Here is a 14,230-nt window from a genome sequence, read left to right as displayed (position 1 = left end):
TAGTCAACTTTCAAATGTGTGCTAATAATTAACTAAAGATAGCTTTAAGTTGGGCACAAACCTTGAGTAGCCATGTGAGGACTGAGTCTCTGTAAGGCACAAATTTAGCCTTTCCCTTTCCCGCAGACTGGTCAGCCAGTGCAGAAATCACACAACCTAATGTGGTCAGAGACCTACAGAAAACCTCAAAGTTCAATTTTCTGAACATCGCACTCACTAGTCAATTTAGCACATCTCCACAAGCTCTCTACACAATAGTTGGATTAAAAAAATCTACATTTACCAAGATATAACTGGATGTTTGCATAAAATCAGAAATGAAGACTTCACAAATGTTATGGATTTTGCCTGCGTTTGAATTATTATTATTATTATTATTTGTGGCTGATTCTGTCCAATACTATTGTCAAACACAACAACCCTAAATGGAACTGTGAACATTTCATCTAAAATATAAATAAATATAATTTTTCATACTACAGGTAGTACCCGGGTTACGAACGAGTTCCGTTCCAACGCTGGCGAGGTAACTCGAATTTCCGCGTAAATCGGAAATAACCCTTTGAGTGCCCCTAAATACCCCCTAAATCTCAATTCAACTATCCATAAACATGTATTATACACTATCGTTCAAAACAGACCCAAACTTTTGAACGGTAGTGTACGTCATTGTACTTTCCTCGCTAAGACGTTGGAGCTAAGTCCTAGCTAGACAGCGAGATAAACTGTAATCTTTCCCCTCTCTCTCTCACTCGGCTGCGCGACTTCTTTGTGGGAGCAAGTGCGCCCTTAATCGTGTGCGCAAATACGTTCTTCCTAGTGTGTACATTCGCTGTTACTCGCATACGGAAGTACTACCTGCTCTATGTTTCCTGCGCCAAAATAAAAAAATGCATCAGAAAAAAAAGGTCAAATACAGATTTGACCAAAGAGCAGAACAGTCAAATGAATGAAATAAAGAAAAAAAAATTAAGATACTGTGTGGTACAATAAGGTACTGTTTGCGCGACTAAAAAAGACAAAAAACAAACAAACAAACAAAAACAAAACACTGGAGACAAAATTGCAGACCAGACTCCGGCGTTGTAAAGTTGAAATCACGTAAGTTGGGTATGTTGTAACTCGGGGACTAGCTGTACTTCTATACTGGGTGAGCTGGAGTCTATACTAGTTTACCATTGTCAGCAATAGAGTATGCGGCTGACAACATTGTTTATTTGACATTTCATGAAAAATAGGTCCTGTCTATGTTATGTCAGAATGTATGTGAGATGCATTATTATTATTATTAGGGCTGCGGCAATCGATTATTTTAGTAAACGATTAATCTATAAACTAGATAGTTTGAACAATTGAGTAATCGGATTAGGAACATTTAATGTGTTGCAAAATAATTTGTAGGAGATGTAAAACAAAGGCTTGCGCATTCTAAAGAGCACTAAATGCAAATACAAAATAAAATTTCTGAGTGTTTTTTCAAACTGTGGAATTCCACTTTCATTTCACAAGAGCAATAAATGCATTCAAAAATTATTTAATTAAAGCACAATCTTAGCTTCAAATTATATAGAAAAATAAAAAATGAGGATCTAAGTACAACTATAAACTATAACTATAAAATGCTAAAAACTTTTTTTTCACAATGCTCCTAACAAATCGTTCAAACACACATTCCCACAAAAAACTGCTAATTATACCTATGAACTTAAATTACGAATGCATTAAAAAACCATGAGCTCAAACAAAAAGGTACCTTATGTTGGTCTAAACAGGGAGCATCTGGGTTCGACCATGTTAAATGAGTTATGTCATGTTAACTGTTGCCACGACAGGCCAGCGTATCCACCCGTATCAATAAAACTAAATGCAAACATTTTCAAAACAAACCATCACAACACCAGTCTAATTAAACTATTCCTTGAAGCAGAAGAATGGTTCCAAGCTTTTTTCTAATCGAATTGCTTGAGTTAATCAATTAAACGTTGCTGTACTAATTATTACTATATTATTATTATTATATTTCATCTGATAACCATCTTGCTTTTAAATCATGCAGCATGTGTAAGTAAGTATACCCACTTGTTTATGTTGCTGCCTTCTTTAAGTCGTTCCCCTGCAGCTCCTGTCTTGGACACCCGTTCACTTCCTGCAAGGTCAACTAGACTCATCTTGCTCACCTTCTCCCCAGAATTCTGGTCACAAATTCAACCCAATGTTAATTCAAACGCATAGTTATTATACAGAAAAAAGACTCACCCCAGATTGTAGATCGTAGAGTGTTTGTGTGACAATGATACTGAACACAGCATGAGATCGGCTACTCTCCTCATTCATGTTGGTGGCTGCCACTGTTCGAGATTTGTTCCCCTCTGACATAAGCACCTCAATGTCCTAAAATGAAGAACATTTACAAGAGATGATATAGTGATCCCAACTGATTTATCCTTTCACCCCTACCAGCAACAAAAGGCTTTTTATAAGCCTTTGCAATTCATACTCATGGATCATTTGAAACTGAAAGGGTTATTTATCTGCTGTTTTTTTCAGAATTCTATATCCTAATTGGAGCAATACTGGCAACATAAAGACATTTTGTACGTTTTACAAAGTGTGAGCAAGATTTCTCTGGATTAAAAGAAAAATGCACAAGCAGATCTTTTTAAAAACAAAAAAGGCTGCCAATGTTCACATGCAGTTCAGATGCTTCATGACAGAAAGAGAAACTGAGGTCTAGGAAATCCAGTGTATTCATATCGAGCAAAAAGACCGCACAGAAAAAGGGTGGGGATTTTTTAACTTAATGAAGAGAAGCCTCGCCAGTGCTTGGCATAAATCCACCCAAAACCACGCAACTGCATTCCACATTCATATAATATGTGTCATTAGGCGCTCATGAGAATTAAAACCACACTGTAAAACTCAGTGCTATTTGGATACGAAAAAAAAAAACAAGTTCAATGCTATTAATTATTTCCATGCATTTGTGAAATTGGGCATTTTTGTTCTGCGGTAGCATGCGAAGTCACTAGGGTGTCAACAAAATGAAAGACATACCTCAAAGTTGGTCACAGCCAGTTGAGACAAACCATCCACGTATGGACCCAGGACTTTGTGTTCACGAACCTTCAGAGACTGTCGGCTCCTTATAAAACAGAGTTGCAGAGAGGAAAAAAAAGTTCTAGTCATTGAAAAGAGTGTTAATGCTTCTCATGGCATGGAGCACAGTTAATTTCCTCCCTCGCTCAAATTCTTTTTCATAGCATTCATGGCACCGTCAATTTCACCTCGACCATGCCATTAGACCAAAATATGGAAATTTTACTTTTTAATTGTTTGCATTGTATGGAATGCCTGCCCACAAATCAAGTGTGAAATCACATAACCGAGTAAATCTTTAGTGATACTGTGAGACAATTGTTATCGTGAACTTTGTACTGCAAATCATATTGTATCGGTAGGTATCTAAAGGTTCCCACATCTAGTCTCACATGCAGCTAGCTGTTTGCTGGAGCTGTCACTTATGAATCTTTTGAAAATCAATTATCCTACTGGTGATACAATCCATCAATCGAATATCCGCCCCTGCCCAAGGTTGACTGTGAGTTGTAATGCCTGAATTGAAGTTTATATTACAGTACTTATTATTGTATGTTTACGTATTAGGTATTTTGAACACCTCCTGATTGCCCCGGGCAAATTTAAACAGAAAATTTTCAGAATGCACACGTGTGTCCCGGTGGATTTACATAACATTGTTAAGGCCGAGCATTGGCCAAAAATTATGACTCTTTTTTGTGGTCGACATAACTTTGTCGACGTACCATATTTCCCAAGCCCGCCTGTTTACACACACAACTTTTTTGACTAGTAGTTAGCCCTAGGCCAACCAGTCATCATCATTATAATGGAAGCTATTTGCAACATGGGCATGGCCTTCCGTGAGTGGGAGTGGGGTATTAAAAGTGGATGTTTGGTGTCCTGTGATTCTTTATTCCTTATGTATTTCAAAAGAATTTTACAAATCATTTATCATTACACCAGAAAACTGTTGCAAATGCCGTCTCTTTAAAATAAACCGCTCTTTCTGAAAAAGGAGGAGCAAAAATCCCAATAGCTCCAGGATGTCATCTGGATACAATAAAAAAAATAACACCAGGAATAATACAAAAAAACATTAAAATTTGATATGACAGAGATATAAGTGTCTGAACTTTTAGAATGTATGGGATTTCCCATGTTCAATAAAAATTGTTGCCAGATGCTTAGTCTGGAGTTAGCGCTAAACATTAAAAACATATTTTGTATCGTAACTGACAAGATTTGGAAGAAATTTTGGAAGAGCGTATATCCTTGAAATCATCACACAAATGCAGGTTGACATACCAAAATCCGTAAGCAGGAAGCTACATAAAAATAAATAAATAAAAGTAAAAGAACATTTTAAAAATCAGAAGGAAGTCGGGCCTTCCCAGCTGAAGCTGCTGACCCCCCAATCTGGCCTCGGATAAGGGAAAGAAGATGGATGGGCGGGAAATGTTTTGTTTTTTATCATAATATGATGTAAAACTGTTGTCCAATGAGTATTCCCTTTGTTATTTGAACTCATAAACGACACAGTTCTGTTTGCCAGAATATTAGATATAGTTGAAATAATAATTTCCCCATTGGATATTAATACATAGTTCCCTCTCGAGAGCCTCATATTTTTTCAGTTTATAACTGCACCTCCACCAATACAGTGACTTAATACTCAGTATAATCCCTTAAGCTTGCCTGCAAGTTGTTTAGGAGAAATCCAATAGCTCTGTAAGAAAAGTCACCCTATTGAACTCAGTTGATATGTGCCTAAACCTACTCAGGTTAACAGTTACCAGGTTTCCTCTTTCTATTCTACTGAAGCTAAACCCACCACAGTTATGTTTATCTTTTACCCACCAATGTTAGTCAGGTTTGGCCGCACCGTACTGATTAAGAGCACTTCCCCTACATATCAACAGCTATTCTAGAAGAAGACCAAAGTTTCAGTGTAAATTAAACACATTTTGATTCTTTTAGACCTACAGTATATAAATATCTAATCACATGAGCTACTGCTGCACAATGAGCTACATGTTATGCATACAGTGCTGGCCAAAAGTATTGGCACCCCTGCAATTCTGTAAGATAATGCTCAATTTCTCCCAGATAATGGTTCCAATTACAAATGCTTTGGTAGTAATATCTTCACTGATTTTGCTTGCAATGAAAAAACACAAAAGAGAATGGATTTTTTTTTTTTTTTTTAAATCATTATCATTTTACAGAAAACTCTAAAAATGGGCCGGACAAAAGTATTGGCACCCTTTGAGAAATCATGTGATGCTTCTCTAATTTGTGCAACAAACAGTACATGTTTGGATTGTCCACTTTCACCTACGCACCATTAATCGCCTCCGCCCTTCCCTCACCCCACATTCTGCTGCAATCCTGGTTCACAGCCTTGTCGCCTCCCGCCTGGACTACTGCAACTCCCTCCTCTTCGGCCTCCCTCGTAAAACTCTCCATAAACTCCAACTGGTCCAGAATTCAGCTGGCCGCATTATAACCCGTACCCCGTCCATCCACCACATCACTCCAGTCCTCCAACAGCTTCACTGGCTCCCAGTCCACTTTCGGATACAGTTCAAAGTTCTCCTCCTCACATTCAAGGCCATCCATAACCTCTCCCCTCCATACCTGTCCAATCTCATTCATGTTACTACTCCCTCCTGTGCCCTTAGATCCTCCTCCTCCATACAACTGTCTGTCCCCCCCCCCCCCCCCCCCCCCGCTCGCCTTAGCACCATGGGGAGCCGAGCGTTCAGCCGCTTGGCTCCCCGACTTTGGAATTCACTCCCACCCGACCTCAGGAACACAGATTCCCTCCCCCTTTTTCAAACAAAACTCAAAACTCACCTGTTTAGACTAGCCTATACACAATAATCACTTCGTTCTGGTCTTTTTAACTGCCCCTATATCTCTTTTAGTATTTTAAATTTCCTTATACATTATATACTTTCATTTTCTCACTTTTAATATTCTTAAATGACTGTACGGTCACCTTGAGTGCCAGAAAGGCACCTTTAAATAAAATGTATTATTATTATTATGTATTATTATGTTACTTAACTGTGGCACATAACAGGTGGTGGCAATAACTAAATCAAACTTGCAGCCAGTTAAAATGGATTAAAATTGACTCAACCTCTGTCCTGTGTCCTTGTGTGTACCGCATTGAGCATGGAGGAAAAAAAAGAAGACCAAAGAACTGTCTGAGGACTTCAGAAGCGAAATTGTGAGGAAGCATGGGCAATCTCAAGGACACAAGTCCATCTCCAAAGACCTGAATGTTTCTGGATCTACCATGCGCAGTGTCAGTGGACAGAAAAGAAAAATTGACGAGAGATTTCAACAAAAGATTGTGTGGATGGTTGATAAAGAACCTTGACTAACATCCAAACAATTTCAAGCTGTCCTGCGTCCAGGGGTGTCAACCCGTACTATCCGTCGGCGTCTGAATGAAAAGGGACTCTATGACAGGATACGTAGGAAAACCCCACTTCTGACCCAGAGACATAAAAAAGCCAGGCTTGAGTTTGCCAAAACTTACCTTAGACAGCTGAAAACGTTTTGGAGAAATGTTCTCTGGACAGATGGGACAAGAGTAGAGCTTTTTGGGAAAAGGCATCAACATAGAATTTACAGGAAAAAAACGAGACCTTCAAAGAAAAGAAAACACTCCCCGCAGTCAAACATGGCAGAGGTTCCCTGATATTTTGAGGTTGCTTTGCTACCTCTGGCACTGGACTGTTTGGCCGTGTGTATGGCATTATGAAGTCTGAAGACTACCAACAAATTTTGCAGCATAATGTAGGCCCAGTGTGAAGGAGCTGGGTCTCCCTTAGAGGTCATGGATCTTCCAGCAGGACAATGACCCAAAACACACTTCAAAAAGCACTAGAAAATGGTTTGAGAGAAAGCACTGGAGACTTCTAAAGTGGCCAGCAATGAGTCCAGACCTGAATCCCATAGAACACCTGTGGAGAGATCTGAAAATGGCAGTTTGGAAAAGGCACCCTTCAAATCTCAGAGACCTGGAGCAGTTAACCAAAGAAGAATGGTCTAAAAGTCCAGCAGAGCATTGTAAGAAACTCATTGATGGATATCGGAAGCGGTTGTTCGCAGTTATTTCGTCTAAAGGTTGTGCTATCAAGTATTAGGTTGAGGGTGCCAATACTTTTGTCCGGCCCATTTTTGGAGTTTTGTGTAAAATGATAATGATTAAAATTTTTTTTTTTCATTCTCTTTTGTGTTTTTTCATTGCAAGCAAAAATAAATGAAGATATTACTTCCAAAGCATTTGTAATTGCAATCATATTCTGTGAGAAATTGAGCATTATCTGACAGAATTGCAGGGGCCCACTACTTTTGGCCAGCAGTGTATATAAATATTTGATAACACAAGCCATTGCTGCACCATGAGCTACATGTGATGCATATGTGGACACATATAAACATGAGTTTTGTTATATATACTGTACAAGTTTTTGGTGTGCTTTTTCTGGAAAAGTGAGTGGATATTTGGAAATAAGGGTGACATGTCCTCTAGTCTAAATTACACAGTATTTCAAAAAACAGAGAATCACTTTAGTTTTTGGAGGGGCAGTGGTAAACACCTGCACTTGTTATAATCTCCCATTTCAAATAGTACAATACCACTCAAATACTTTCATTTAAATTTTGGGAAAGTCCGTCTATCTATTCTGAATGAAGACACAATGGAAGCAGCCTTAAGATATTGTCATTGTAGAAAGTAAACCAATCAACTGTGGGAAGTGGCCGAGGCTTCCTACTTGGCTCCACCATCACTCTGAGTCACACAGAGCCACAAAAAGCCGAAGGGGAAGCAGGCAGCGAGGTCACCATTCACACTGGAGTCGGACTGAATCAGGAAAAATGACACACCAGTTTCTGCGAACAGCTGTGTGTGTGTCACCGCAAGTCTAAAGCATTAGCTCATTGGCTTCACGGAGCAGATTCAGGTCACGTGTGTTTACTATGAAGACAAAAAAAAAGCGATATACAGTACAACCCATCCAACACACTCACCCTTTGGGATCCAGGAGGTCACGGACCTTCTCGTTGTAAATTTCCATGTAGGACACTTCCACTTTAAAAGTGTGGCCTTCGTTTTCCTCCTGGTGGACTCTTTCAAACAGCGAGCAGCAAAGTCGAGGGATCAAACCAGGCTGCTCCCCGTTCCCCATCATGGAAAATGACTTGCCAGAACCTACAAGGACAATAGAAATGCTTTCAAATCTGACTTTAGGTGAGGACTAGGCAATTCAGTCATAGTTTTGTTGCAAAGCAAGTCTGATTTCCGGTTTTCTCAAAGGAAATAAAGAGTAATCGAAACAAGTTTTTTCCCTTATTAGAATTGCTTTTTAAAAAAAATTTTTTTTATTCCTGATACACATAGGCTTAGAAACTGTTCATTTTCCAGCATTTTTTTTCCCGAAGCATCTATTGGCACTAATATCAACATCCACAGAAATAATAGGAAAAACATTTCCGTAACATATTTGATATGTAAAATAAAGTTCTTGTTTATTATGAAATCTTGACTTGATTTAACAATTCAATTTAATGAGAAAGTATTAATCATTGTCGTTTCCATCCAGACCTATTGATAAGAAAGTGATAAAAAGATTTTATCAGAGGTTTTGTGTTCTGTTCTAATGTTTTTTGAAGTATGACAAAGACTGTAAGAAAACAAGATTTATCTTTATCAGTTATTGCTGACTGGGATAAATAAAATAAATAAATAAATCACAAAACATTGTTCAAGGGAAACAGCACCATTTTTACCAAGAATGCAAAACAGCTGCAAACAACTTCCATTATAAGTGTATTCTTTCCAACAAATAATAGAAACGGTCATTTGGTCTTGCATTTGGCAAATTTGCTTTAAACGTATGGATCATTTTTGGACCTGGACCCTATCATCATTTGTCATGTCATACTGTTTGGAATTTGTCTAATGCCTTGCATTTTTGTTGCCAGCCAAAAAACAGTAACATATAAATTCATATGCATGGAAAATTTAGAGACTTTGATGAACTTGAGTCTTTTTGGAACCTGGGAAGAAGAAAATTCCACGTAGGAGAGTCTGAGACAAAATCTGAACTCAAAACCTCACGGTTTTAAGACAGACAGGTAAACCAAGGATGTACTGAAATTCTTGGCCGAAACCGAAAACTGAATATTGGAAACACTTGGCCAGAAAAACGAAAAGTGCACACGCATTTAGTTCATTATTTTATTTTATTTTTTCACTATTTTCCAATTAATGCCCTTTGCCTTGGCATTGGCTGTACAACCCTGGAGGCTGGAGACATTTAGTTTGAAAGGTGCCAATTCTGAAACCCTATGGGAGGGTGCATTCCAAGTGGTAGTGAGTGTTTTGTGTCAAACTCTGAACAGTGCTAGCTTCGCCATAGCAACACACGTAACAGCCGATGAAACCTTGATAAATGCGCTTTCTTGGAAGTTTGAGACACTCGAAAAATGTCTCACACCCCTCCAATTGCTAAGCTAAATGAGATTTCGATGTGCGTTTGTGTGGAACTGTAGTTCACAACAACGACAAAAAACTATTTTGTTCTTGCCGAAACTAGTAAGGCTCTTCATAAGGTAATTACAATCTCTTTTACTCCTTAAAAAAGAGTCAGTGTTTTCTTATCCAACAAGTGGAATCGATCGAGAGCCAGGCGAGTAGGCCGAGTTCTAGCGGCGACGAAGCTGAGCAAAGTCGCTCTCAGCCGGATTAAACGGCCACTGGCAGAGGGGGTGGGAAAGTTGTGGGAAAAAAATGTGACAAAAATAGGAAGTGGTACAAACGTATTGTACTAAACCACAGCAAATGCACATGTATGCAATTAAATATTACTTGATTTGTATATTGTTCGCTTCATTAAACTCCAAACTATTCACACATGGGATCAAATGCACTGTACTCGATGTGATACGGGACATCAATGGAAAGCAACTTCGGAACACGCGTGTAGCAGTGATGAAGCAAATGTATTTAATTTCCTTCATTTAATAATGTATATATTTCTTTCTCAAAATCCTTCCAAACTGCGGACATGTTGGCTGTGAGCTAGTAGTATTGATTCTCACCATGTTTTGATTACATCATCACAAGAGGACTAAGGTTCTTAATATTATTCAGGGGTACACTTTCAGCCTTTTAACCGAAAACTGAAAATGCAATTTAAACTTTTTTCTGCCCAAAGTTTGCCGCGCCTAATTTTTGGTCACATCTCTAGTGTAAACCACTATCCCATCATGCAGCCAGAATGTATATTAATCCAAATGTTTCTGTTTTATTCACATTAGTGCTCTTCCAAAACGACTAATTTTCTCCCCATTGGTCAGCAGACTATTTTTACGATTAGTCGACTAATCTAATAATTAGAAAAAAAAAAAAACTAATTTAGCAATGACATTTTTGTTGACGCTTATTAATTCGCAAAAAACATTTTGGAACGCTTGAATTCTTTATTAAAATATAAATAATAAAAATAAATAACAATAATAAACCACAAACAATGAGGTCAAATGCTGCTGGCATTAACTAGTGCAAAAAAAAAAAAAAAGAATATAAACGGAAACACTGTGACTTCACCTTTCCAACAAGAGTCAAGACAATTCTTACTGTTTTTGTGGTATGTCTATATTGTTCTAAACATTAAAATGAAGGAAGGTGAGCATGTCTACATGCTCAGGTGTCAAGCTTGCCCTTTTTTTGGTAACAATGTTCCAAACAGCTGAGAAAAGATGCTCAGATGGTGTACAAGTTGCAGGCAGGTATAATCTGGCCAGGAGAGCCAGGTTTGGGAACTTTTCTGCACTGTCCCTCCACCACTGCCGTAGGCTGAAGGACTTCTTTTTACACGACTATTCAAAGTATATCTGTATCTACTTCCTCAACATTACCTCCTCATGTTCTTGGCCATCATCATTATTATTGTCAAAAAAACTTAGTGCACGTTGATACGACGCATATAAAGGCAACTTAGTTGTATGGACTTACGATCCGTCAGCTTGTTGTTTCTTGTCGTCTTCCAAAATTACACCTGGGTGACGGAGCTTCAAGTGTTCGTTCATGACCGACCTGCTACCGTGGTATTTGAGCTCAGCTTTGCAATGAGTACATAGAGTGCCACCTTCCATATTTTCCTTGACATAATTCCAGATTTTGGCCACTCTGGTCCGCTTTTTTGGCTTTATGCCACTTTATACGCTTGCATAGCGAGCATCCGCCATTCTCAACTTTATCCGCATGTTTTTTTTTTTTTTAACGCGTCATTACCCATCAACGGTATGTTGTGCCCGTCGACACATTTACGTCAACGATGACATCGACAACATCGACTAGTCGGGACAGCTCTAATTTACATAATTACCTGTTTGTCCATAGGCAAATATGCAGGCATTATATCCCTGGAATGCATTTTCAAGTATTCCCTCTCCAAGGCACTTGAACACCACCTCTTGACCTTTAAAACAAAGACGCGGTTACCATGGAGATTAAAGTAAACATATAATTATGGTGTTGCAAGCTTTGGTTTGCATCCATATGTTACGTGACAAAAAAGAACAGTAAACAATGTATCTTAATATAGACACATTGACCAATTGGTGCCTGATCATGTTAAAAAATATTTGGCTGTGTCACACAGTCTCTTGTGTCATGCTACTTCTGAAAAGAACAGCTGTTTAATAAGCTAAATAAAGCCTTGGCTATCCAGCTTCAGGCGGTGCCCTCAGTGCTCGGCTTGTCTTGTCCACTCATCTTGTGAATGCATTACATCTCCATCGCAAAAAACATATAAAAAGCAAAATAAAGACAAGCCGTAAGTACATTTGTCTTGTGCTTGTACAAGCAAACCAAATTTCTTTGCAACTTTTAGTCAATTATTAGTCACAATATCCAACTGTAATCACACTGACACACAGCAGCCAAATACTTGAAAAGGGATGTGCTCCTTTTTATCCGATGAGGAGTGTCTCACCAGCATATTTGGGAACGTTGGACTCATCCATGGACCAGAAACAGTGGTCAAAGGCGAACACCTGCAGAGAGGACAGCAAAAGGGTCATCACCACGCTTTCCACACCTGTCCAAGCATGTACAGTCCAAAATAGCCTAATCCCGTTTCCTCACAAGAAACAAAATTGGGCTTATTGTGTTGTGCCATGAAAGTAAATCAGCAGGATAGAGCTTGTCTGCAAAAGCAAGATGCAGACTAACTGAGCATATTGTTCAAAGTAATGCTCATTAAGACAATCTGCACAAATCCACTATTAGTGGTTTTGTCATAGTGGCTGCAGCTAAATGAATTCATAAATCAGGGTCAGCGCTCCCCCAAGAAATTCCAGCACTCAGTGACCCTTGTCTCCAAGGAAACGGGGCCGGAGCGCTTCCCGGTGGAGCGTGCTGGCACTCAGCCCTCAGTGCTGGGTTTCACAACACAGAATTGAGCAGAAGAGACCCCTTGCTTTATATCCCAGAGGCACCTGCATGAGCTCTGGACCAATGAGACGGAAAGGTGCTCTCTGCAAAAAAAAGCCTCTTTTTGCACATGCATTACAAGTGAGACAGGGCCTGTAACTGTTTACAGAATATTCATGCAAGCATGTTTACTTAATGTAACTTGACTTTAACCTAAATTAATTCAAACACCCTAAAGAAAATATTCTGAGTATTGTGTATGTTTTTAAAAATCGTCCTTAGTTCATTTTGATAAATTTCTGTAATGTCATGTGTGAGTATTTATGTGAATTATGGAAAAAATAAAACAAAATAAATAACAAAGATTTTATTGATCGTTTGTTTCTTAATCCATCCAAAGAAAATCGTTTAAACCATAGAGTACAGACTAGTACACACTAATTAGATTTCTCCATGTGCCTTGCCAGTATAGTTTTACAAAAATCCTAGTGATAGTGGAAAATTTTCAGCAGGCACCTTCACACTTTCGCGGGCCCCCTCAAGGTGATCGTTCGATGGGGTTGGGTGCAAGTGAAAACATTTTGGCATCCCCCTCACACACACTTTCTCCGGCCTCTCCAAACTTTCATCATCATCATCATCATATAATTTTAAAATCCTACCCTCACCTATCCATGCCCTGTTTACGGCTGTAAACTGGGCACCTAGCCCTGGTGCGGTCACATTGCCAATCCCCCCCCCAAAGTTCCGCCCCTGCTTTGGGTGGAATTGTAGCTCATGAACATTTTACGCCTGCTTCAAACTCCCCTTCCTCCTTAAATGAGCAAATGGTGGCTTTTCTTTTCAAATTTGAAAAGTACAGTAAATCTCTTCACAGTGCGGCCTATAGTTTTGGTCTATGAAAAGCTTCGCTGGTACATTCTGAATGCTGCTAAGTCAGCACTTCCAAATTTGGTCATGCTGGCACACATGCCCGATCTTGTCCGACGGATCTTTCTGTTAGGATTTGTTTGTTTCCTTGTAGTGTGGCTTGTCCCTTTGATTCCCCATTGATGTCACCTGTGTGCCTGCTCTTTGTGTATCCACCAAACTGCTTCCCTTCCATGTCACCCCCATGTGCCTCATTGTCCTGTTACTCCTTGTCTGCGTATATAAGCTTGTTGATTCCTTGTTGCGACATTGTCCATGTCAGCATTTGAGCCCTTCATGTTCCTGTGCCCTCATCCTGCCATGTTTGATTTCCTTAGTAAGTTGTTTGATACCAGTCTTTTGTTTGCCTTAGAGTTCTAGGATTCTGCAGTCTTTTGTTTGTACTTTGTTTTTTGTGAGCTTCAATTGAAACATTTTTGCACCACTTGTCTGCCTCGTTTCCGTGCTTTCCCTGTATTTTGGTCACACTGCCTGCCTGGCCGAGAAGCGTGACACTTACACGTGAAAATGCTTTAAAGTCTAAGTCAGAGTTTCACACTAGTTACCCTACACAGTCTGGTCGCTTTTTAGGTTTTTGCGTGCATCCTCTCAATATATGTATCTGCCTGTGTTCCTTCATTGACATTCTTTTAGCCGAATACAGATTTTTTGTGCTTCCTAGTTGCATATACCAAATGTTTTAGACATTACAGCATTAGTATGAAACACAGTTGACACAAAAAAAAAGCTAGTAATTTTTTTCATAATATCAAATAAAATATA

General features: G+C 39.0%; 1 protein-coding gene across 6 annotated transcripts in view; it reads right to left on the bottom strand.

Annotated features, from left to right (window-relative positions):
- Positions 1 to 14,230, bottom strand: part of kif13a (kinesin family member 13A) — an 80,117-nt gene that overhangs the window by 39,016 nt on the left and 26,871 nt on the right. For all 6 annotated transcript variants that reach the window (XM_057834039.1, XM_057834043.1, XM_057834041.1 and 3 more), the window contains exons 4-10: positions 12,099 to 12,159; positions 11,490 to 11,582; positions 8,128 to 8,308; positions 3,055 to 3,142; positions 2,257 to 2,391; positions 2,080 to 2,192; positions 62 to 173 (exon numbers count right to left, since the gene is read on the bottom strand). In XM_057834039.1, coding sequence (XP_057690022.1) covers positions 62 to 173; positions 2,080 to 2,192; positions 2,257 to 2,391; positions 3,055 to 3,142; positions 8,128 to 8,308; positions 11,490 to 11,582; positions 12,099 to 12,159 — 783 coding nt within the window. The remainder of the gene's footprint in view (positions 1 to 61; positions 174 to 2,079; positions 2,193 to 2,256; positions 2,392 to 3,054; positions 3,143 to 8,127; positions 8,309 to 11,489; positions 11,583 to 12,098; positions 12,160 to 14,230) is intronic.

Source organism: Corythoichthys intestinalis, chromosome 4 (assembly GCF_030265065.1).
Source record: "Corythoichthys intestinalis isolate RoL2023-P3 chromosome 4, ASM3026506v1, whole genome shotgun sequence".
NCBI lineage: Eukaryota > Metazoa > Chordata > Actinopteri > Syngnathiformes > Syngnathidae > Corythoichthys > Corythoichthys intestinalis.
This window is presented reverse-complemented; position numbering and strand designations above follow the sequence as displayed.